The sequence below is a fragment of the Phalangium opilio genome, unplaced genomic scaffold (genome assembly GCF_054372755.1).
Source record: "Phalangium opilio isolate 3A_F unplaced genomic scaffold, DU_Popi_V2 ptg000042l_1, whole genome shotgun sequence".
In the NCBI taxonomy this organism is placed as follows: domain Eukaryota; kingdom Metazoa; phylum Arthropoda; class Arachnida; order Opiliones; family Phalangiidae; genus Phalangium; species Phalangium opilio.
The window spans coordinates 3,844,592-3,868,832 of NW_028324166.1; the positions used below are offsets into that span (position 1 = coordinate 3,844,592).

The 24,241-nt window shown below is 37.4% G+C and overlaps 2 protein-coding genes and 1 pseudogene across 3 annotated transcripts; 2 read left to right on the forward strand and 1 right to left on the reverse strand.

The window, feature by feature from the left end:
* Nucleotides 1-873: 873 nt before the first annotated feature.
* Nucleotides 874-4,418, forward strand: LOC149678468 (uncharacterized). The gene is made up of 6 exons (XM_089836417.1): nucleotides 874-969; nucleotides 1,034-1,195; nucleotides 1,516-1,666; nucleotides 1,734-1,948; nucleotides 2,964-3,250; nucleotides 3,620-4,418. Exons 1-6 carry the CDS (start codon nucleotides 895-897, stop codon nucleotides 3,849-3,851), a joined length of 1,122 nt encoding a protein of 373 aa, XP_089692543.1. The 5' UTR covers nucleotides 874-894; the 3' UTR covers nucleotides 3,852-4,418.
* A 1,495-nt stretch (nucleotides 4,419-5,913) lies between these two features.
* On the forward strand, nucleotides 5,914-16,072 carry LOC149678469 (ATP-binding cassette sub-family C member 1-like; annotated as a pseudogene). Its single transcript, XR_016365982.1, has 23 exons — nucleotides 5,914-5,958; nucleotides 6,755-6,931; nucleotides 7,055-7,168; nucleotides 7,263-7,403; nucleotides 7,463-7,582; nucleotides 7,671-7,729; nucleotides 8,033-8,158; nucleotides 8,231-8,410; nucleotides 8,466-8,640; nucleotides 9,076-9,330; nucleotides 9,411-9,614; nucleotides 10,728-10,874; nucleotides 11,316-11,412; nucleotides 11,664-12,028; nucleotides 12,079-12,246; nucleotides 12,569-12,753; nucleotides 12,940-13,039; nucleotides 13,151-13,675; nucleotides 14,035-14,234; nucleotides 14,323-14,449; nucleotides 14,566-15,144; nucleotides 15,244-15,438; nucleotides 15,771-16,072. The product of XR_016365982.1 is annotated as an ATP-binding cassette sub-family C member 1-like (transcript).
* On the reverse strand, nucleotides 15,847-23,758 carry LOC149678470 (uncharacterized). The gene is made up of 17 exons (XM_089835873.1): nucleotides 23,418-23,758; nucleotides 22,897-23,021; nucleotides 22,716-22,822; nucleotides 22,065-22,366; nucleotides 21,813-21,922; nucleotides 21,497-21,752; nucleotides 20,955-21,142; nucleotides 20,699-20,869; nucleotides 19,791-19,887; nucleotides 19,320-19,607; nucleotides 18,630-18,754; nucleotides 18,441-18,547; nucleotides 17,675-17,976; nucleotides 17,505-17,614; nucleotides 17,186-17,441; nucleotides 16,409-16,596; nucleotides 15,847-16,306 (listed from the first exon to the last, which is right to left on the reverse strand). Exons 1-17 carry the CDS (start codon nucleotides 23,687-23,689, stop codon nucleotides 16,131-16,133), a joined length of 3,180 nt encoding a protein of 1,059 aa, XP_089691999.1. The 5' UTR covers nucleotides 23,690-23,758; the 3' UTR covers nucleotides 15,847-16,130.
* Between the last annotated feature and the right edge of the window lie 483 nt (nucleotides 23,759-24,241).

Below are 24,241 nucleotides of genomic sequence, written 5' to 3' on the forward strand. Positions count from 1 at the left end.
CATTGCAAAACGCTGAGGAAGTTTACCCTGAAATATCATATAAATTATAGTCAGTAACAGAAGTTCATAGATTAAAGCAAAAAGTATACTTCATGGAAGTTTTCTCACATCATGTAATATAAGAAACCGTTATTTACCCTCTTACTAGTGTGTTACGAAAGTAGTACAAGGAACACCCGTAAATAGGGTCACTATAGTAGCGGATGCTAGCTCTATTACCAAAAATTAACGTTTGCATCGCCATCGTAAAAATTGGACCTCCAAAAATCTCTTCTCTGGTTGGTTCATGTGGGGGTTTAAAGGAGGGTATTTTGCTTCTCATTTTACATGGCGTCTTCAGCCAAAGGCTGGGAACTGAGAACAACGTTTACTTTTTGTTTTTATCTATGAACGTTTGTCAATATCAATGGTTTAAAGCGGTACGAGTACCAGAAATAATCAAAGAAGTTGAGAAACCTTAATATTACCTCTCCGAGTTGAGAGAAATATTACCTACCCAATTATTTTTCCTTTCGTTGTTAGTAAATGATAAGTGATTGAACTTGATGATGATAAACACTTAAATAGCTATTAGAAGTGTTAACTTTCTCTGGGAATTAAAGTCCATTTCCACGCTATAACCGTTGATCAATAAACAAGAAGACACTAGTGTCATAGCATTCCGAGTACTCAGGATTTCTTCTCTATTAATATACGGGATAATGTGAGATAGATAGTGAACGAACTATTGTGTGTCTAGAAATGCCCGAGTCATGTCCTTTCTTATAATAAGTCAATGCTTTCAATGCTTTTTTGATTAAATCATTCAGAAAACATTTTAAATTTGCGGGTTTTTTTAATACCAAAATGCTTCATAGAAAATGTTCCAAACCTATCCACAGATACAACATATCAATGTCGGAATCATTAGATTATGGGACTTATTTAAATGGAACTTTTACAGGAGTTATTGGGCAAATATTACGTAATGTAAGTTAATTTGAGAAGTGTATTCAATAGTGTTTAAACCCTGTTTAATCGTAATCCACGATAGGAGTCGGATATTTGTCTAAACCCTCTTGGTCCCAATGAGAAATATTTGGATTTTGCTGATATAACAATTCCTGTGGGTTACGAAGATTGGAAAATATTATCCACTGAATTGAAAAAGGGTACAAAACGTTTAGGTGGATCTTCATTTATATTTTCTAATGAAGTAAATATTATCATAATTAGTCTAGATGGGTCCAATATTCTTAAATGAAGCGCAACGTTTTTCAAAGTTTTCTTAATTTTTTTAATGATTTTAGTATTGGATTTTATTTCAAAATAGATATACCTAATTATTTTTTATAAATTTCGCGTTTAATTTAATATTTCAATATTAACATTTTTTTATTATTTAATTTAATTTTTTTTTGCAAAAATTTCAGTTTAGCAAAAGATTCTGGTCCTTTTTGAAAATGTTGGACCCGTCAACCATTAATTTAGTATTCCAAAAAATTTACAATTATTTTCTGTTCTGATTTTTTTAAGGTTTGGTTTTACATTCTTGGATCAATAATGTTTTTCTACTTTTCCTTAAAATTCGCTCAACGCGTTTCTTTGTTGATGAGCAACGCTTTCAAAAAGAAGTGGCGCATCAAGGAAATTTTTTTCCAGGAAATAGCCGTCCTATTACAAAATGGTACTTGACACTCATCCATTTGAAATTTTCTGGATTAACAAAGGATGTTTCTACTGGTAAATTTCAGGAATTTACAGTTCACCTTTCACAACCGAAAGGATATTTTGGATTTTCTGGATTTTTCCATCCGCTATTCTTACATGGACATGCTGTTCTAGTTTACTGTCATCACTAACGATTCCGCATTTACCGAAAATTTTAGAAACATTCTCTGATGTCTTAGCTAACCCTCAAGTATCGCTTCTAATTTTGGATAACAGCCCGGCTTCGTTAGAAATGCAGGTCAGTTAAGCTGCAAAACCTTTGACAAGATCATGATGAAAAATAAACCCTTGTTAGATTGAAATTGGTAACAATTTCTCTGCAACTAGAGAGAGGGGGTAATTGGGGGAGTTCGAAATAGGTCTGAATTTTGGCTACTTACTCTAGTATCGTCTGCTCGAACTCTGGAGTCATGGGCCGTAATAGAGAAAGTTAAATTTAAATTTATAAAACATGCAAACAATTATTGGGAAAATAGAACTATTGAAAGTATCAGGCAAAACTGATATAGTGACACTAATTTATTTACCAAATCAGAGAGAACCGTAAAAGTAATTTTAGATAACGCCTTTTACGCGCACACTTCATACTGAGGAAGGCACAGGGAGTTAAATCTTCCACAGTCTTTTACTTCCTGATAAGATAAGACCCCTCCTTCTGTTCGCCATAGACTAGAGCTGATAGTTGTGACGTAGATTGCATCGATCCTCAAACCCACTCATTCGGGAAAAGGGAAACATTTCTTTAAACTCAACAACACATACACACACCCTGACAGACACGACCATCCAGTGCGATACCTCTCCGTGTCAATCGGATGGGTAAAAATGTCTTTACAAGACTGAGCCTATGCGCCAAGATAGGCGGGTGTAAGAGCTTGACAGAGAGAGGGATGGAGTTGAAACCCCCATACCTATAAAGTTGGCTCTGTACCCTCAACTACGGCACCGAAGCCTCATCCTCTATGCTCGGAGAGACCAGACCAAATTCTCCGTCAGCACTATTTTCAAAACCGGTTCCGAAGTCTCATCCTCTATGCTCGGAGAGACCGAATTCTCCTTCAGCACCTCTTTCAAAACCGGTACCGAACTGTCGCTCCCCCCTCAGAGACTACAATTCCTATAAAACTTGAGATCACAGGCCCCGGAGGCCCGTGTTGAGATGAAGCGTTCGGCTGGGAGAATCTGACACACAATAGCACAGCAAATTATTCCCTTTTTACATTATTTATTGCATAATGAAAATATGCTTACAGACCTCTCTTTCGGAGGACGTTCAGGCTGTCTGGAAGCATTCAATCGAAAACAATTTGGTGCTAGCTTTTGAAAATGTGGATATGATGAGTATAATAGAGACAACGATAATGGGCGAGACAGCCTGTTTATTGCCAGAATTGCCGATGCTTGAGGGCTTTCATAAATATGGAATATGCGAGGATGTGAAGCAATTGAGATTGTCGGATAAAGGTGTCATTGCAAATGCCTATATGTACGTCATAAGAAAAGGGTTGAAACCGAGCATTAAAAATGCTTTCACTTTTATGTAAGTCGCTTTCAACAGTTTCACCTCAGCCAGACCTTTGGTGTAAATCACAAAATAGATTTTGCACTATAAATCTATAAAATCCAAAAATCCCTGAGACAGATGTCAGTCTGTACTTGCATCCAAAGGTTCAAGTTTGAAATTCTTCAAGCGGTTTTCCTGAAACCTAGAAAATTATGTTTAAAAGCCAAAAACCCCCAATAATTCCCTCTATTTGACTATGGTCCATATGAAAGACATACGTGAAATAAAACATTCTAAAAGCTGCCCATACCCTTTGAACACTATTTGACGCTTAAAGTTTAATTTTTAAAATTGTCAGTATTTCTTATTACGTATATTTTTAAGCAATTCATATTTCTGCTACAGATTATTTGCGTTTACGGAATCAGGGATATTTCATCACTTAAAAATGCAGGAATCAGACAAAGGTCGACAGTGTGTTCCCAAAATCATACGTGATCAGAGCAGGAAACCAATTTCGTTTAGTAACATTGCTGCTGCGGTGTGGATTATTTTAATTGGTCATTGCATAGCCCTGGCAATCGTGTTGCTGCAGAATTTGAAGTCGACTGAGCGGCGGGTCACTCCACGAGTGTAAAAATCTCTTAGAAATCCCTCTTGGAAATTAGGAATTATTTATTTAATTTTTAATTTTTTTTTGCCACACCAACTCAGTGGTAATTATACAATTTACAACGCATCATATATTGGATTTGCAGAATTTTGCAAAGAACTGTGATTTGTTTTTCATTAACATTACGGTAGGGTGTGGGTTATTATCAAGAAGGGCCTACTTTCTTACTTGAAGAAGTAAAATTTTGTTGTAGCAAGGTGTCCGCTAAATATTTGAAAAGTGTTAAGTAAATTGTTACATAGTTGAATAATTGAACAAAGTAATAATTACATATAACATGAAAATATCACCTAAAACTACACAACTTACAAAAATTAGCAATGAATCTAAAATTAACCTTTAAGCTTACAGAGAAATGTAATTGTTTATAAAAATGCATGTCTAAACTGCGAAAACAAGTTTTTATCTCAAGTGTTGATGCTATTTGCCATAATTCTTTAAACTCTTCTACAATGTAACATTTCTATCAGCAGTTATTCAATAACATAATATAGATTGTAACAATATTTCAAGTTCGCATATATTTGCATAATAATAAAACAAGAAATTAGATAACAATTATGTCGATCGCAGCTCTTTCCGGGTTATCTCGCAGGAACTTATTTACATCCGTAATCGTAACGATTGTTATTTTTCTGCATTCAAGTGTCTAGACCATGAATTTTCAGGGTCACAATTTCTCTCCTTGTTTGTGACACTGATGGCATCCAAAGGGTTACACACTGATATGTTGAGATGTATACTGCGGTCAAAAGAACCATTTCATTTGCTGTGATCGGAATGTTTTTGAGTTCAGTTATATCTGGTCCTGACTGAATTAAAATTAAAATTCCATGAAAACACGTTCTATGCATCTGTATCGAATATTATACCGTCTGAAGATTTTTGGAAGTTATTTGGTTGATATCGAAAAGGTTGGATTCGCGAATACCTAGCAATTAAGTCTTAACCTTAACATTTAAGCTTTATGATTAACCCCAAGTTAAGCATCGAATTATTGAATTGGCTCAGTAGTTTTTCGATAAAATTGTAAATGATAAAGAACCTCTTATGTAAGAAATTATATAAGCTGAAGCATATCAAAAAAATTTAAGTGCATATATCTTCAACTAACAAACTAGAAGTTAGATTAAAATCAGTTGAAACGCCGTTCTTTCCGGGTTATCTGTCCTAATATTTTGTACAAAGAACAAACACACTAAGAGTAAATCCAAGAACTTATATCTAGTTTATTAGGAAGAAGGTATAAATTCGCCACATTTCCAGTTTTATCTCCAGTCCAAACGTAGGTCTGGAGTTAATCCCCGCCTATAAATTACAACCAGCATCTCATTGGTTCTTGAAAACTCACGTCAGCGCGACGCGAATGACGAAGAAAATTACGTATTTTCCGACTGAGGAGAGGCGAAATAGCCCGGCCTCCATTTACGTCCCCCTTCGTATTTTGAAAGAGGGACTGGGACTATGGGGTGCCAATACTTAGGCAACTTATACCTTCTCCCTAATAAACTAGATATCGCTTCTTGGTAAATCACAATCATAAAATTGACGAATGCCTTTTGTTTTAAGTATTATAGATACTGAACTCGTCAAGATCATAAGTTCCCTTAACCGGTACCACCAACTCTCCAATTGTTCGTGCAAACTACTTTTATTGCTAGAGGCAATTTCTCACGGTAGTGGCGCTAGTGATCGAATCTACCTCTCCAAGAACACGGTTGCAAATTTGGCTTGAAAGGTTGTTTACCCCTACTCTTGCTTCGCTTCACCGCTATAGAAAGTATTTTTGTAGAAAGTGTGATAGCGTCTTATCGTTATTATGTTAACTATTTATCACTTACAAACAGAATAACCTAAATAAAATAAAATAAAATCATGTACGTTAACCAAGATAGTTTAAGCGATATGCCATAAAAAGATTCGGGGAAGGGAAGTTTGCCTTATAACTTGGGAGAAGGCTGTAAGAGTCTTCTTAATATAATAAAAATAATTGCATTAACGGATAAAGCTTAATTTGGTTTCAAGAATGTCGTCGCAATTTTTGGATAACTTTTGCCAATCTTCCTTTTGGGTAAATTAAACGAATATAAGCGTTGTTTAAATTATATTTATTGTAATGCTTCGCTGCAGAGAAAGCTTTCCTTTCCCTCATTAAAGCCTGTATTACCTGACATGTAAAATACAAAATGATTTCAAAACGGAAGAGCACGCATTAAATTTGAAAATCGTTCAATGCATTAAGTTCAACTAGATGTAGGATTATTCTAGAAGTAAAGAGCTCTAGCTCTGGCATTAATGAACAAATTTGAGGATTTTATGCTGCTTCCATCGCGCCTACACTTAGAGAAAAAAATTGTCCGAGTTCCAAAAACATTTCCTGCCCCTTTCCCCTCATCCTAAAGTCGCGGAACACGGACGCCGGTGCTTGAATCTAGTAAGGCCGTCTACCGCCGTGAGCGTCTCACGTTTTGGAGGGAAAACTCAGAAACCGCTACCAGAGGGTCAACTGTTGGTTGAATTGAAGAATATTCACTTTCGCCAAGTGAAGAATTTGGTTACCTCAATACTTTTAGTCCCTTATCCTACTTCTGGTTCAACTTAGTAGTTAACCTATATCAGAAGTCCATTAATTTAAAAAGATGACGTAAGGCCCGTACATAGCCTAATCGTACTAAAATCGGTTGAAACGCGTAAACTTTATTCTATAAAGAAGATTTTCTTACATTTCTGGTGCATTGAAAATAGTATTCTTAGTGCGTACCTACAACTAAAACGTAGCTAGCGTCCCTGCAAAATTTTACCCTACTAGGTAAAGCGGTTTGGTCTGGGCGTTGATTATCAATTTTCTTTTTTTTTTTCGATTTCAGGATGCCAACATCACATGGTACACCGACAACCCTGATTTTACGCCGTGCTTCCAAAACACCGTCTTAGTCTGGGTGCCATGTGGAGTATTATGGCTCTTGTTTCCATTGGAAGTAGGCCTAGTTTCCAGAACCATTCAGAAGCCTTTGCCCTATTCCATACTCATTATTACGAAAATAGTAAGTCCATTGATGATAAGCTGTCCTTAAATAAAGTAATCATTGAAACAAAAAACTAAACGTATGATAAGTTCACCTTATCAATTGCCAAAAAATACTAATGATACTCTTTGAATGTTTCAGGTTTTTTTGATTTTATTGGCAACTCTAAGTGCAATGAAGCTAGCAAATCAAGTTTATCACGACGATTTTCAGACGGTTGAGAACGTGGCAGCGGCAATAAAATTTGGAACTTTAGTAAGATTATATGCAATTAAGAAAGCAATTTACAACTACTAGAAATTCGTTGGCCCTGCTGGTGCCAGTTATATAACGTAAACTATTTTACCAGGTATTGGCACTATTAGTTGCAATTTGCTTTGGTCGAAGAGGAGGGCTTGTTTCGTCTGGGATACATCTTCTATTCTGGTCCCTGTCGGCAATTAGTGACGTCATTATCTTCAGATCAAGCATCATGGATAACTACTTGGAGGTCTGTAAATAGCTTACTTTTGAGAAGCCCATTTAAATGGCCGTACTCTCTTTCATCAGAGTGGCAGAAAGGATGATTTCGGTCTTGTAATAAAATCAGTTAACCTCCCTTTGGTACTGTCGATGCTTATCCTAAACGCCATGTCGGAGGGCTCTTCCGATGAAAACAAACCCAAAAATGTAACGGTGGAGCAATTCTTTTGGAATTGCCTTCGTCTCATTTTCAATTCTGCACAACTATTTACGTTTTCGTTTTCCATAAATTTAGAAATCACCGGAAGAAGCTGCGTCTTTCTGTTCACGTATCGTGTATTCGTGGCTCACCAGGTAAATTTATTAAAAACTAAATAATTCCGGTTGGAGTCTGAGGCTGTCGCTAAATATTTTGCGAGTCATCAATTATGTACTACAAGGATCCATATGAAACCAAAGAACTATGAACAGCCAATTTAGTTTTCCACGAGCTCAAACTATTGTATTGCGTCATAGTGCACAAGCCAATGTGGCTACAATCTGAGGAACCCTGGGGCCGGGGATAACACTTATATCCGACCACTTCTAAAAAACATTCTTTGAAAGTTCATAGGTCATAAATTACTCATTTTAACTGTAAGAAACTATCTTTTTCAGGGCTTTATGGAATGGTTGGAAGACTACTCTAACACCATCGGATGTATATGAGTTGAACGATTCGGACAAAACTTTAACTGTGTCGCGGAAATTTGAAAACTATTTGAAATATAAACCAAACAAAAAGTACGTGTCAAGATTCATTCTATTGGCATTTTCTAGCCTTTTTTTCTTAGTTATTTCAACTTATATCTCTAGTGACTGTGAAGAGGTAGAAATGGAAAGCCTCCTGAAGGGAAGACGAAGCAATACTAATAAGCAAGGTTTCATTTCCATCGAAATGGCCTGTTTTAAAACAGTTTGGAAATTAGTTTTGGCTGGCGCCATCTTGCAAGTTTTGGCAGATATATTTCTTTACACCACTCCATCCATAATAGGGTACTTTCAGTTACTTTGTATATGCCACGACAAATGAAAACCTCTATACTTTTAGTTTACTTATTTCATTTGCTTCGAGCGACGAACCTCTTTGGAAGGGTGTATTCTACGCATGCCTAATAGGAGTCACTGGAATGGCTAATTGTTTGTTACTGGAAGGTGTGGGCATTGTCTCAACTAAATTTGGCCTAAGACTGAAATCGGCAACAATGCATGCCCTTTACAAAAAGGTCAATTTTCAGCTTACATCTCCTAGGTAGTACATTAATACCAGAAGTGAGATGAGACCAGAAGTACTGAGCTAACCAAATTCTTCACTCGGCGAAAGTGAATATTCTTGATAACACACCAACGGTTGGCCCTCTGGTAGCGGTTTCTGAATTTCCCCTCCAAAACGTGAGACGCTCGCGGCGGTAGACGGCCGAACTAGATTCACGCACCCTCGTCCCTGTTACGCGGCTTCAGGTTGAGGGGAAGGTGGTAGGAAATGTTTTTGGAACTCGACCAATTTTTTTCTCTATAGTTTTAGCGCGTGGGAAGCGGAATAAAATCCTCAAATTTGTTCACTAGTGCCAGGATCTACTATCAATGCTAGAGCCCTTCACTTCTAGTCTCATCTCACTTCTGTTAATACCAATCAATGATTTAGTTTATTTATATCGCAGGTTTTACGTTTGTCTAATATCGATCGAAGTGATATGACTATGGGAGAAATTTTGAACACAATTTACATCGATACAAGTCGATTCATTGTTCTTTCAACGCAAATACCATTTCTGTGGTCCATCCCTGTCCACCTTTTTCTATGTTTTTACTTATTGTACAATGAAATTGGTGTCTCTTCTTTCATAGGCCTAGTGGTTTTTCTCTTGACTATTCCAATCTCTATTTTTATTACCAGAAAATCTGAAAACATTCAAGTAAGATAAAGATAAATCAGATTTGCATTTCTAATTATTGTTGAACAATTTAAGCTCGTATATCTTGCCTTATTTCACAGACTTTGCAAATGAAAATAACTGACAAGAGAGTCAAAATGATGAGTGAAATACTGAACGGAATTCGAGTTTTGAAACTGTACGCTTGGGAAAGTTCCTTCCAAGAAATTGTTTCCAGTTTAAGGAAAGAAGAAATTTCTTTCTTGAAGAAACGAGCACATTTATTTGGATTCAGTTTCGGGCTTTCGACTACTGCACCTATTGTAGTAAGTCCCCATTTAGGACACAAATGAAGGGGTTTATCATGTGGGTTCATTGAGTGTACACTCCACTTTACTTGCATGGGTTCGGATGTGTTTTTTTCTTTCGTTTATTTAACACAATATAGTGAGCAGCTCTAACAGACTAGCTCATTTTTTGCCTTAAAATCTAGTTCAGTTTAGTCAACAAGGATATATGGGTAGATATTTAGGTTCATACAAGCGCTGCCTACGTTAAAATTGCGCGCTATTTTCGAAGGAGGCGACTTTTAAAAAACGCGACTTCTTATTCTCGCTCTATTTTACCGTAAGATGGCATTGCGAGCTGAACCAAACCGCGCGCGACAATGAATATTTCAAATTCCTTAAGTCTAGCTAACAGCGCTCTCGGGTGAGAGAATTCGGCAACTTAAATTGCCAAACGAAAAATAAAATCTATCGTAGGCAACGATATAAGAGGAAAATAAAATTATCGTAGGCAACGGTATAAGAGGAAAATAAAAATTATCGTAGGCAACGATATAAGAGGAAAATAAAAATTATCGTAAGCAACGGTATAAGAGGAAAATAAAAATTATCGTAGGCAACGATATAAGAGGAAAATAAAAATTATCGTAGGCAACGATATAAGAGGAAAATAAAAATTATCGTAGGCAACGGTATAAGAGGAAAATAAAAATTATCGTAGGCAACGGTATAAGAGGAAAATAAAAATTATCGTAGGCAACGGTATAAGAGGAAAATAAAAATTATCGTAGGCAACGATATAAGAGGAAAATAAAAATTATCGTAGGCAACGGTATAAGAGGAAAATAAAAATTATCGTAGGCAACGATATAAGAGGAAAATAAAAATTATCGTAGGCTTTATCGTAGGCTTCAATAATCTAAGGTTTAACTGAGATAATCTGACACTTATAAGGGACTGTAAAGAGGCATCGGTGGGTGGTTAAAAATTAAATGAAATACGTCACAGGCAACACGTGACACCAAGGTTCAAAGTCAAAGTCTAGATTTCAAGTAGAGGAATTCTATGTATTCCTTCTACATTCCATAGCATAGCAAGCTCATACCTTGGAGTTGTGTTATTATCCTGACCTATTAATTATTTTGTTTTAAGGCTGGTCTATGCTGTTTTGCCACTTTTGTTCTGATAGACGATGCGAACGTTCTTACTACTAGGAAAGCCTTCGTTTCACTTCAGTTACTTCGCATAGTAACCGTAATGGTGTATTATATACCGCAATTAATTCAGACTTTTGCTTTGGTTAGTTAAACTCGGAACATGTCACTTTTCAGAAGGAAAATAGTGCCAGCACAGTTTAATTACAGTTTTATAACAACATCAGTATGGAAAGATAGGATTTATAAAATCCCTGAGAGGGATGTCAGTCTGATTTTCTTTCCAAGGCTGTTTATCCAACTTACGGGTGAGATATAATGTTGAAAGTCGTTACTTTGAGGGTTTTGGAAGAAGTTGCCATTCTCTTTCCCGCTTTGTCTCTACACTCTCTCTACTTTCTCCATGTCTCAACTAAACATTACCTCCCTTGCCTGCCAGAGACAGGCTAAAACACCTGATTCATATAAAACTCGCTTCAAACATGGTAATGGGATTGACCACGAGAAACTGTTGCACTGGCACTGCTTTACTTCGTTTGAGAAATAGAGAATGTTACATAACGTTCTATTTTCAAATTTATTTTAGACAAAAGTTTCTATCTCAAGAATTAGTAAAGTTTTGAATTGCACTGAATCCGATGAATATACTGACAAAAGTAAAACTTCAAATGATGGAAAATACGGTAAATATAATCTTTCATCAGCTTCACGGAAAACAAACAATGCACATTGAAGTGAAACTAGAATATTACCTCAGAATAAAAAATTGTAATTGCTATACAGTTAATTAATTAGAGGTTATATTTTACTTCTCTACGGCTAGCTTTTAACACTGTGGCTTCATACTAAGTAAACTGGTACTGAGTTATGCGAGTGTTTACAACTACGCTTCAAATTAAATTGCGATGCATTAATAAAAGTAAACTTCTTTTAGCTATTGAAGTTGCGAATGCATCATTCCGCTGGAAAGAAGATGAACCAGCATGTCTGAGGGACATAAACTTCCAAGTGCCTCATAGGGCATTAGTTGCCGTTGTGGGCCCAGTGGGCTCTGGCAAGTCTTCTCTCTTATCCGCGTTGGTTAACGAAATGGATAAAATTGATGGTCAAGTGAAAGTAAACGGTAAAGTTGGGTACGTCACTCAGCAGCCGTGGATTGAAAACACTTCGTTTCGAAAAAATATCTTGTTCATTGACGATTTCGACGACGACAAATATAAGAATGTCATTGAGAGCTGCGCTTTAGATTTTGATCTCAAGACCCTCCCCGCTCAAGACGACACGGAGATTGGAGAAAGAGTATGTTGGTCAATGCAATTATTTTATCATTATTAACCCGCGTTTCAAAGGGTATCAACTTGAGTGGTGGACAAAAGCAAAGGGTAAATGTGGCGAGAGCAATTTACCACGATGATGATATTTATCTACTGGACGACCCGTTGGGTGCTGTTGATTCACACGTTGGCAAACACATTTTCAACAGAGTGATTGGACCAAATGGATTTCTTAAAAACAAAGTAGGCCTACAACACTTAAAAACTTCTTTAGAAAACTGTTCTATCAAAGAGGGTAGAAAGAGGGGGAGTGGAAGTCTTGGCTGAAGTCTTCTCGCTTTGAAAGTTTACCTCTAAGCTTCCGGTGTGCGCGCGCATCTTTCTCTGCCCTCTTATTGGTTGAAATACAGTGAACCGGATATTAGGGGGAAAATATAATAAATAAATAAAAAAGAAAAGCGAGAACACCCAAAATGCCTTGCCAAAGCCGCTAGCTTCTATTCCCCCTCTTTCTACCCTCTTTGGTTCTATCGAGTATCTGGTCAATTTATTCATTTATACAAAGACCAGAGTTTTAGTGACACACAGCTTAACATTTCTTCGAGATGTGGACCAAATATTTTTCATGAACAACGGAGAGATAATAGAAAAAGGCACTTTTGATGAAATCATGAGCAGAAGCAGTCTAGTTAGTGATTTTTTCGCTCAACATATGAAAGATTGTAAGGAAACGGAAGAAGAAGAGCTGCAGTAAGTTGATAAATTAGCTTCGAAGAAGATTTGAGTGGAGGACTTGAGTTGTCCTTGTCTACAAGACCCACCCGAATCTTGCGCTCTAAACACGTCTGATATTAGTGAATTCCTTTCCATTAGTTTGTGCATTCCGAGCTTTCACGTTGAAGTGCAGACCTCAATGAATGTATTTTTTGTTTTCAGAATTATTTCGGAAGTATCTAAGACAGATGATGTTAAAAAGAAGGGAACAGATAATGAAAAAGCCAAACTCATTACTAAGGAGGTCTTAAAAGAAGGAAATGTATGCATTTTGAAGAATTGACAAATTATTTGTTTGTTTTACACTGGGGTCAAATTTGGCCTTAGTGTTGTAAAGGTCCCAAGTCGGGCCTAATCATTATACTTTTCATAGACATCGCTTACAGTCTTCCGACATTATGCGAACGCCATGGGAATCGTAGGCTGTGTCGGGTTGTTTCTCATCAATTTAGTCTGTCCATTGGTATATCAGGCAATGGTCTACTGGCTCGCATTATGGGGGGATGACTCTAAAAATGGCGAAGCTGTTGACCCCGATTTAAGAACAACCCGTGTTACAGTATACGGCGTGTTAAATCTCTGTGTAAGTGCTACATTGCACCTGGCTTGTGTTATCTCCTTGTTTACCACTCTGAAGGCATCCAAAGTGCTGCACACTGATATGTTGAGATGCATTCTGCGCTGTCCCATTTCATTTTTTGATACGACGCCTGCTGGTAGAATACTGAATCGATTCTCGCAAGATATCGACGATCTGGACCAACAGATACCGGACTTGATGAGGAGTTGCATGCTAATCATAATAAACACTGCTGTAATGGCCGTTTCAGCTTCAATTGGACTGCCTCTTTTCATAATTGCATTTGCCGTGGTTTTTATTGCGAATACGTTGCTTCAGGTAAGAACGCAAATTAAAGGAAAAGAGCATAAGCCAGTTCCGGCCAGACTTAGAAATAAGGATAATTTTTAAACTAGTCCTTGGGACCAGTGACCCCCCTAGTGTCCTAAATAATAAACTGGTCTCCGGAGTGGTCCCAGCCTTTGTTCTCCTATAGATTTGCAATTAATAAACTGGTCCCGAGGACCAGTAACCCCCACTTTTTGAATTAAAAAACTAGTCCAAGCAATTAATAAACTGGTTTTGGACCAGTGGACGTGTGCTATTTCTAAGTCTGGTTCCGGCCCTTTACCTTTTTGAGATTTTTGTGGATTTGACAAACTTCTTCTTGAGTGAATATTGAACATTATTTTACTTAGCGTTTTTTCATGGCTTCAAATCGTCAATTGAAAAGAATTTACGGAACGAAGAACTCATTTCTGTTTTCCCACGTGTCTGGATCCGTTGCCGGCTCTTCAGTCATCAGAGCTAGCAACGCGAGCAATAAATACGACACCAAGTTTCTTCAGCTTCTAGACGAGAGTACTGCAGCCAATTACATGATGAGCATGTGTCAAAGGTAAATATTGTTTGTCAAAATTTAATGACACTAACTCAATGATTTGTTGCGATACTACGCACGATTTGAATAATGGTAATCCTTAAAGGTGGTGTGCAGTTCGATTCAATATATTGGCAAACTTCTTGGTATTCTCTTCGTCACTATTTATTGTTTTATGCAAAGGAACTATTTCACCTGGTTTGGTCGGATTTGTCTTGAATGCATCAATAGGTGTAAGAAAATACACCTCTCTGAATTAATATTATATTCCATAAAAACATTTTCAAATATGTTTCTATACATGTGGATCGGATGTTATACTTAATTATCAATTTTTTTCTTTGATCAGCTAATAAGTAAGTACTCTAAAGTACAGTGTGGTCCAAATAACCAGTTTGGAAACGCAGATCGTGTGTGCGGAGCGAGTTCACGAGTACTGTCATTTAGAGTCCGAAGCGGAATGGCATAAGCCAAACATTCCGTTGTCTCCCCAATGGCCTGAACGTGGAGAAATAATTTTTCGAAACTACTGTACCCGATATCGTGAAGGAATGGATCTTGTATTGAAAGATTTGAATTTCACGATAGAGGCCGGTGAAAAAGTCGGTGTAGTTGGTAGAACGGGAGCCGGAAAGTCATCTCTGACGTTAGCCCTATTTCGTCTGATCGAGGCAGCAACTGGCGAAATCGTAATCGACGGAGTGAAGATCGCTAATATCGGGTTATTCGATTTGCGATCGCGTTTAGCTATCATTCCCCAAGACCCCGTTCTCTTTTCCGGCACATTGAGGATCAATCTCGATCCTTTTGGAAAGTACGACGATCCAAGTCTCTGGTCCGCTCTCGAACATTCCCATTTGAAACCATTCGTCAAAGGTCTCGAAAATGGACTCGATTTCGCGGTCAGCGAAGGTGGACAAAACTTGAGGTAAATACATAATGACAACATTTGCTAAACATTCATCGAGAATTCTATAGGAAATTTTCGATTCAAGTTCTGAAATGGTGAATTCGTGTTTCCTTTTAGTGTTGGTCAACGTCAGTTGGTGTGCTTAGCTCGTGCACTGTTGAGAAACACGACGATTTTAATATTGGATGAAGCGACGGCTTCGGTGGACATGGACACGGATGCTCTCATTCAAGCGACGATTCGAAAGGAATTTGCATCGTCGACGATCATAACCATCGCCCATAGAATCAATACGATCATGGATTATGACAGGTATGTTATTTGATGGGAATGACACAATAATATACATCTAGTTGTTTGCTTTTAACTAATTAAGTGTTGTTGGCCCCAAAATTTATGTTATTTGAGTTATATGGATCCATTGTTGTCCAAGAGATAAGATATGCATTATTAACCACTCGACGTCGCGTTATACGTACTTCATAGTAGTCAAAACATAAGCAGACGAAGTTTCTATATGAAGCATGCGAGAATGGTATCAGAAATTAAAGCTATGCTCCGACATTCTTCATAAATTAATCTGATTTGGGTTTAGAGTAAATTGTGCAGTCATGAATTCTGTATTTATAAATGTATCGTAATAGGGTCCTGGTTCTGGAGCAAGGATGCCTAGCAGAATTGGACTCTCCGAAAAATCTTCTGAAGAACGAACAATCACTATTTTATGAATTGGTAAAAGACGCCAAACTTTTATAAACTTCAAAATATGAATTACATCAGTTGTGACCTTTTCGAAAATTAAGTAGTGAGCGAGGTGTACTATAATTTGTATATGGTTAATCTGTCAAACAACTGAAATCAACAAAGTTTCAAAATTTTGGCAAATCAAAAGCTCAAGTGTTTTAGACTAATATTGTTAAAAGAAATAATTCCAAGAAAAAAGAAATATTAAATATTAAAATATGGTTGCGCATTATGTGATTCACCAGGAAAATTAGACGGTTTCAACGTTTTTCAAATCTAACAATTGAATGTTTTGGAACGTATGCGAGTCTTAATTCGCCAGTAAAATCTTGCACACCAGATTTAGGTGGCTTAATTTTAAATCTTTGAATAATATTACTCAGGCTTAAGAAAAGCTGCATTGCGGCCAGTCTTTCACCCGGACACATTCTCTGACCTGAAATAGGATGGAACATTATTTATTAAACTAAACATCTTGGATTACTTTATAAATGACAACATTAACTGAGGTATAGAAAATTAATCAAGTATTTATTACCGTAAGAAAATGGAATATGATTTTCAGGCGTCTTGACTTGGGTTCCATCCTTGATAAAATATCGTTCAGGTTTGAATTGCTTGGGATTTTCCCACGTATTTGGATCCATATGAACCGCCCAAAAGTTGGCAATGACAGTGGTGTTTTCCGGTATGTCATAACCACCAACCGTAGTGTCTCGTTCGGTTCTGAAACATTAAAATGAGAACCACGTGATTATCACCTGACAGACGATTCAACCGTTAGGTGGCGTCTTTGGTTCGACAGTTTGAGAGCGGGGTGGAAGAATGTGGGTTAAATAAGTTGGCTTATGAGTAACTTGTTTATTGAAAAGACAATGGGACTTCGGTTAACTTCGTTTACTACTACTAGCACTAGAGTAGGGGTTTTCGTGCTTTCTCCTATATAATTTGCGTCAATTCACCATCATACGATCTTTAGACACTCCACGACAAGCTAACAGTAAATTTAAGAGACGGAGTTAAGGTGACAAGTGCCGTCCATTAGCACGAAGGAGATGAGGACGTCTTCAGAAATGCTGACATACGCATGGGCATACTAACCGGTCTATACCTGAACGCTGCATAATGTGTGAGCTTCTCCTGGTGGCAAATTTACCGGAAGTAGATACCATCGCTTACTTTTATCTCTATCCCTACCCGTAACCCGATTTGATAACGGAGAGAAATCACAGGTAATGCCTCGATTCTGCTCAACTGCCTCTTGAATTTTGTCTCGCATGGAAAAAGCCCGGTGCTAACTTATGCTGATACTTACCTCCTTACTGCATTTAGAGGAAAAAGGGTCTTTTTTCTCTGAATTTCCATAATCAACGCGTTAAGGTAGGGTAGAGACTCTCTGTCACTCCAGCCAATCAGCTTTTCTGTTCCGCAAACGTTTTTAATTTCTTGAAAAGTTTTCTCTTGGATGTCTTGGTGTTTCGCCAATAACATGAAACTCCATTCCAAGGTTACGCGAGTAGTTTCACTACCACCCAGTAGTAAAATTTGCGAGGTTCCATTCAGGATGTCGTCTATGCCATGAAAATAAACAGTAAAGAAAAGTGCAAACCAAAACAGCTAAAAACATCACTTACCTGTAAACATATCCTCGCCATTTCTTCTTTTAATTTCTGTCAAAGAGTAGTCCATGAAATCAGTTAAGTGATTTTCATCCAATGATGTTTTATGAGCTTCAATCTCTGCACTGTATATTGATGGAATATGTGAAACCAAAAAGCTTAGTAGTGATAATATTGTAAGTTACCACAAAGCATCTTCCATATTGTTAATTGCTTTCGTAGCTCCTTTCATTAATGGAGCAAACCTCAACCACAGACTTTTCAAAGAAGGAAAGTAAGCGTGTATTGCCGACGCAGAAATGTAGCGTTGCATATATATTTGGTAATCGTGGAGAATTTTGGCCATTGGTTCTCCTTCATCGTAACGTTTACCGCAAACCATGGAGTAAATGACGTTGTCCATACCCGATGACAAGAACCGGTATAGATCAACGTCATCTTCCGGTGATAGGGCGTCCAATTTTGAAAGGGTTCGCTGCAGCTCTAACTGGAATTGGAAATGAAAAACATTTAGCGTGAAGAGTTTAGCATGAGTTGTGAGAAAACTAAGGAGATTTAATATTCCGTGACCCATTCATGAATTGCTTGGAACTTACGAGAATCTATGACGTTTCACCTACGTAACTTCATGACAATCTCACAGTAACCAGTGACAAAGTTATGGAACCTATCTACTGACAAAATAAGCTAAAACCCTGCGTTGTCGCATTATTAGCTCGAACTAAACTAGCGAACGCAACAATTTGCTAGAACTGTGAGCCTCTGTCTAGGTTTATGAAAGTCAATTTGATGATAACGTATATAGGCTACATAAAAACTTGACGAAAAATTTTTCGCCGGCCTCTCTTTTTGAGAAAATTATCTTTGTAATAGCCAAATCTCGTAATTCACAAAATCTAGGTAACTCTTCAGATGTGGTTCACCCGTCCTAATTGATAAACTATCTTTTACCTTCATAATTTCTTCTCCTTTGCCTTTTCCCATTCCAAGTTCCCTCAGAATAGTTTTTTGAAATCTCATGTGCTCAATCCAGGGCTTTCCATTTAAAGTAAAAACACCTGCATTGAAATATCAAAACGATTAGTTTCTTCAGTTTTTTTTCATTTATGGTCGTAGATTTTTAAAATCTATTTAACTCACTGTCGTATTTATCGGTAAATTTTAGGGCATCGGAAGGTCTTCCTGAAAAGTCATTTTTAGAAAAAGCTTCTTTAATTGAGGCAATGTCGTTCAAGATTACGGTGTATTGTCTTCCTAAATATATTCTAATGGGAAAAATGTATTTTATTAATTTTTGTGTTGATTTCCCGATGGAAAGTACTTGATATATCCAGGGATAGATTTAATTTTAGAAGTAGGAATGGAGAACAGAATAATCTGGGTGCGCGTCAAAGTTCCGGACCCCCTTCCACTAGACGGAGGGGTGTGAAAGAAGAGGCGTATTATAGCGAAAGAGGTAAAAAGGAATTACGTATTTTTCGCCGTCCCTGTCAGCAACGTCATCAAAACGTAGTTCAAGTGAACCAATAAGATAATTTGAACCTTTCGTTACGTGTTGGAGGGAGGGGCTCTTTACTGGGTTAAGAGTCGGACTGAAGTAAATACTTACCGTTGTCCATTCCTACTTTTAAAATTAAATCTATCCCTGATATATCACAGTAAATCTATAATACTTCTCTTCGTGAGAAGTGTAATACAAAGCGAATTAATTGTAACATGATTCTTCCCAATATCATTTTGCATTTGGAGTGCACAAGGTTGCAAAACCGAATCATATACGCGATAAGTAGTTGCTTAATTATTTGCTTTTTAACGTGAAAGATCTCTTACCCAAATATGTTTCCATACTTCTCCCTGAGTTTGTTGTAAGTTTTGTGAGGTTTCGTCCCAATGAAGGGCATATATCCCAAAATGGGTAAACCCACTGGACCGGGTGGCAAATTCGATTTCTTCTTTCTAATTTCTTTTGTAACGTAGAGTGCAATTGTAGTCAAAAGAAACGCGATCAAAGCTACTCTGACTTCACCGCTATAAATGCTTATATTTTGCAAAATACTATACGGGCCGACCTCGACTGCACTACCGTTCGAAACACCTATCATTTTCACGAGTCGAGATATATTTTAACACACGTTAGTTAACTAACCAGCTTGACACACAATTATGATGTTAAAGGTATTTGCTAATTGTTTTTAATGATGCATCGTCGAAATAAAAGTAAATAGTGCTAAGTTCAACAATTCATTATCTGCAATATTCAAGTCGACAATTTTAACAATCTTATCTTTAAGCTTGATTCACACTCCGCCCATAACACGACGAAACGTCAAATAGACGTTTTCTGTGGTTTCCTTGATCTCCAACAAGGAGTCGCTAACAAACCATTTCGAAGTAAATGCTGCGATCAAAATGTTTTTAATATTTTATCCACCAAATTCAAGTGAGGAGGGCTAAGTTCAAGGATTTTTTTATCGGCTATTTCGAAAATCTAGATTTATCTAAACAAATAATGACAAATGGGACAGAAGATAAAATCTGTTGTTGTTTTGTGTAACTTTTTTCTTCTCGATTTCTCACTTTTAAAATAATATGGAAAGTTTGAACTTTGGATAACGAAACGGGGTCCGATAATAGCCAAACGTGGGGAGAGTGGAGCACTCTTGTAAGCCATGCTTCTAGGCGACAAAGTTTCAGTGAATACGACACATGTCGGAGATCTACCCTATAGGTGCCGACTGCCCCGACCCCTGTGTCCGCCGGATATAACTTAACCCCAACACCACTACCGTCACCTCCCATGTAAGCCACATTTCTTTGCCTGATACATCACACACTAAAACCTGATTGTCGCACGTGCCTACAGTGCCTAGTGGATAATCCCTGACTGAAAACCTAGAATAGGAAGCCCGAAAAATTGTAAACCTGTATAGCATCATGCTTCTTCCGTTGCATTTTTATTTTTTCATAGTAATGCAATTAAAATATACATATTTGTCGATAAATAAGCTCTTCTATGCCAGAACAGATCAAAACGAAATGGGACTGACCTCTACTGACATAAATAGTTGACTACTACAGGCAAAGTACTTCATATACATTTTGAATTGGACACATTAAGAGATAAAGTTGGAAAATGCTAAATATTTAAAATTTGGTCGTACATCACTTGATTAACTAGGATATGTTAAGGATATATAGGTGTATTCAACGTTTTTCAAATCGAACAATCGGTTGATTTGGTACGTAAACAAGTCTCAATTCTCCAGTAAAATCTTGCACACCAGATTTCGGTGGCTTAATTTTAAATCTTTGAATAGTATTACTCAAGCTTAAGAAAAGCTGCATGGCGGCCAGTCTTTCACCCGGACACATTCTCTGACCTGAAACGAGATGAAATTAAACTTCAAAACATCTTGAATTTCTTTATAATGAACAATATCAACTGATTTAGAAACATTTCTTTACCATAAGAAAATGGAATATGATTTTCAGGAGCCTTGGCTTGGGTTCCATTCTTGATTAAAAAACGTTCAGGTTTGAATTGTTTAGGATCTTCCCACATATTTGGATCCATGTGAACGGCCCAAAAGTTGGCAATAACAGTCGTGTTTTCGGGTATTTCGTAGCCTCCCACCGTAGTGTCTCGTTGGGTTCTGAAATATTAAGAAGAGAACATTGAAACAGAATTTGCCTCAAACCAACGACATGTCCTCCTGTGATAGACCATCCCAACAATTTCATAACCAAACACCGCCTTCTTGGGTTATTTGCCTTGCGGCAAGAACCACCACTAGAGGCAGTGCGAGATGGCTACCCTCCCGCGTGTAGAGACCTCGGGCTCCGTCTTGCGTGGCTTCTTGGCGCGAGGGAAAAACTTAAGAGGGCGGCCTCCATCCTGTGGATTATTTTCTTAGCATTTAAGGAAATCGCAGGAGGTCTCGGTTTACTATAAACCCCGGCTGCGCTAGACCCACACTTAACCATTATCGGGTTATGCTGATACTTACCTCCTTACTGCATTTAGGGGTACAAGAATTTTCCTTCTTTGAATTTCCATAATTAGCGCGTTAAGGTAGGGTAGTGACTCTCTGTCACTCCAACCGATCAGCTTTTCTGTTCCGCAAACGTTTTTAATTTCTTGAAACGTTTTCTCTTGGATGTCTTGATGTTTCGCCAATAGCATAAAACTCCATTCCAAGGTTACGCGAGTAGTTTCACTTCCACCCAGTAACAAAATCTGCGAAGTCCCATTCAGTATGTCGTCTGTGCAATGAAAATCATCAGTAAATCCTGATATCATAAGCCTTGGCTAGTTCATCTTACAATTGAACAAATCCTCGCCGTTTCTTCTGTTTATTTCGGCTAGCGAGTAATCCATGAAATCGGTTAAGTTGTTCTCATCCAATGATTTTCTGTGAGTTTCAATCTCGTCACTGAAATTTTATTGAGAAGATGAAATTTAGTTGGAACACAATTTTTGAAACGACAAAATCACGGACGATTTTGGAAAGTGACTTTACATTTATGACACTGTTTCACAAGGCCTAGCTTTATAGTAATGAAATTCAAAGTTACCACAAAGCATCTTCTAAGTTGTTAATTGCTTTAGTAGCTCCTTTCATTAATGGGGCGAACCGTAACCACAGATTTTTCAAATATGGAAAATAACCGTGGAGTGCCGATGAAGAAATGAAGCGCTGCATATAGATTTGGTAATCGTGGAGAATTTTGGCCATTGGTTCTCCTTCATCGTAACGTTTGCCACAGACCATGGAATAAATGACGTTGTCCATACCCGATGACAAGAACTGGCAAAGATCAACGTCTTGCTCCGGTGATAGCGCCTCCAATTTAGAAAGTGTTCGCTGCAGTTCTTCCTAGTGATAGGAATTAAGAGGTATGTTGCATAATGGATTTCTCATGAATTAGTCAATCAGAATTTAGTATCGACAGACGCCTCGCAAAGGGAAGTGAACACCATTACCAATAAGAGTATATGAAGCTGGTTGCGGATCTTCTCTCAACACGTTTCTAGCCCCGCTTGTTTTTCGCGTGCATCCGACGACCCCACTAACTAACGAACTAACTAACATAACTCTTTTCGTTATTACCTAACAACGGTGAGTATGAAAAGTACTTTTCACACTATTGCTGAATTCATCACGACGTCGCTTGCACTCAAACATTATTTACCCGTCCTAATTATAATTATAAACTATCTTTTACCTTCATAATTTCTTCTCCTTTGCCTTTTCCCATTCCAAGTTCCCTCAAAATGGTTTTGTTAAATCTCATATGCTCAATCCAGGGCTTTCCATTCATGTTTATAATATCTGAATTACAATATATTACAATCAGTTTAAACTCGTTTTCCATGTACTGCTAGGATTTTCGCAGATGAACATACTGTCGTATTTATCAGTAAATTTGAAGACGTCGACAGGTCTGCCTGAAAAGTCATTGCTTGAAAAAGCTTCCTTTATTGAACCAATGTCGTTCAGGATTACGGTGTATTGTCTTCCTAAATACATTCTAAAAAATATGTTTATAAGAAATGCATGCAGCTAATAGAAAACATTTTGTATTCATTTACTCAACATATCTATGCGGGCATTGAGGGGAGGAGCTGACTAATCAGTATGTATCTCGCTGAGCGTTACCTAGCTTTGCTACGTAACAGTCATATGGGCAAGCGACTTTATAGGAATATAAGCAGACGACCAACCAATGAAATCACAGAAAGAGGTGAGAATTATGACACGTGACAGAGAAAACTCAAGCCCAGCCCACAAAATGCGCGTAGAAATTAACATGGAATATGTTTAGCTGCTAATACCCTTTTTGCCCAGTACTTAGGAAGGGTGCAAAAGACTTGCGCAATTAATTATCTAATTTTCCTACAGACACTGAGAAGAAAAAATCCCTTACCCAAATATGTTTCCATATTTCTTGCTGAGTTTGTAGTAGGTTTTGTGAGGTTTCGTCCCAATGAAGGGCATATATCCCAAAATGGGTAAACCAAGGGGTCCAGGTGGCAAATTATATTTCTTCTTCCTAATTTCTTTGGTAACGTAGAGTACAATTGTAGTCAAAAGAAATGCGATCAAAGCCACTCTGACTTCATCGCTACCAATGGTTATATTATCAAAAATACTATACGGGCCGACCTCAACTTCACTGCCGTTCGTAACGCCTACCATTTTGACGAATCGCGCTATCTTAACACACGTTAGTTAACTAACCAGCTTGACAAACAATGAAGATATAAAAGCTATTTGCACTTAAAATTAAAGTGAATAGAACTAAGTTCAACAATTCATTATCTGCGATATTCAAGTCGACAATTTTGACAATCTTATCTCTAAGCTTGATTCACACTCTGTATTATAATACAAATAGACGTTTTCTTTGTTCTTTTTTTTTAGTTCGGCGTAAAACCTTGAACTCCAACAATGATAATGCATTTTCGAATACATGAGTAATGGCAATTGTTTTATATGGATAATATACAAGGACACGTAATCACCATCTGAGTATCCATCGCTGCAAAATTTAGTCAAATGCGAATCAGACGTAAGAAATCTCTTCTTCAGATTCGAAATTCTGTTCAGATTTTTAATTAAGTGAGAATCCAGCTCAAAGCTATTTACGCATTTGGAAACGATTGGAACTGATGATAAAACTTTTGCTGTTGTTCAGTGAATTTATTTCATTTAAAATACCATTTATATTCAACACTATGAATTTATTCA

What these genes read in the sequence shown, in the direction of transcription:
- LOC149678468 (XM_089836417.1), top strand. Translation starts at nt 895, where the DNA reads ATGTCGGAATCATTAGATTATGGGACTTATTTAAATGGAACTTTTACA. An exon ending in CATTTATATTTTCTAATGAA is followed by an intron (nt 1,196 to 1,515) that starts GTAAATATTATC and finishes GATTTTTTTAAG; the next exon opens with GTTTGGTTTTACATTCTTGG. An exon ending in CGGCTTCGTTAGAAATGCAG is followed by an intron (nt 1,949 to 2,963) that starts GTCAGTTAAGCT and finishes ATATGCTTACAG; the next exon opens with ACCTCTCTTTCGGAGGACGT.
- LOC149678470 (XM_089835873.1), bottom strand. Translation starts at nt 23,689, where the DNA reads ATGGTAGGCGTTACGAACGGCAGTGAAGTTGAGGTCGGCCCGTATAGT. An exon ending in GATTGTTCGATTTGAAAAAC is followed by an intron (nt 19,888 to 20,698) that starts GTTGAATACACC and finishes TTTTGATCGCAG; the next exon opens with CATTTACTTCGAAATGGTTT. An exon ending in AAGGAGAAGAAATTATGAAG is followed by an intron (nt 17,977 to 18,440) that starts GTAAAAGATAGT and finishes TTCCAATTCCAG; the next exon opens with TTAGAGCTGCAGCGAACCCT.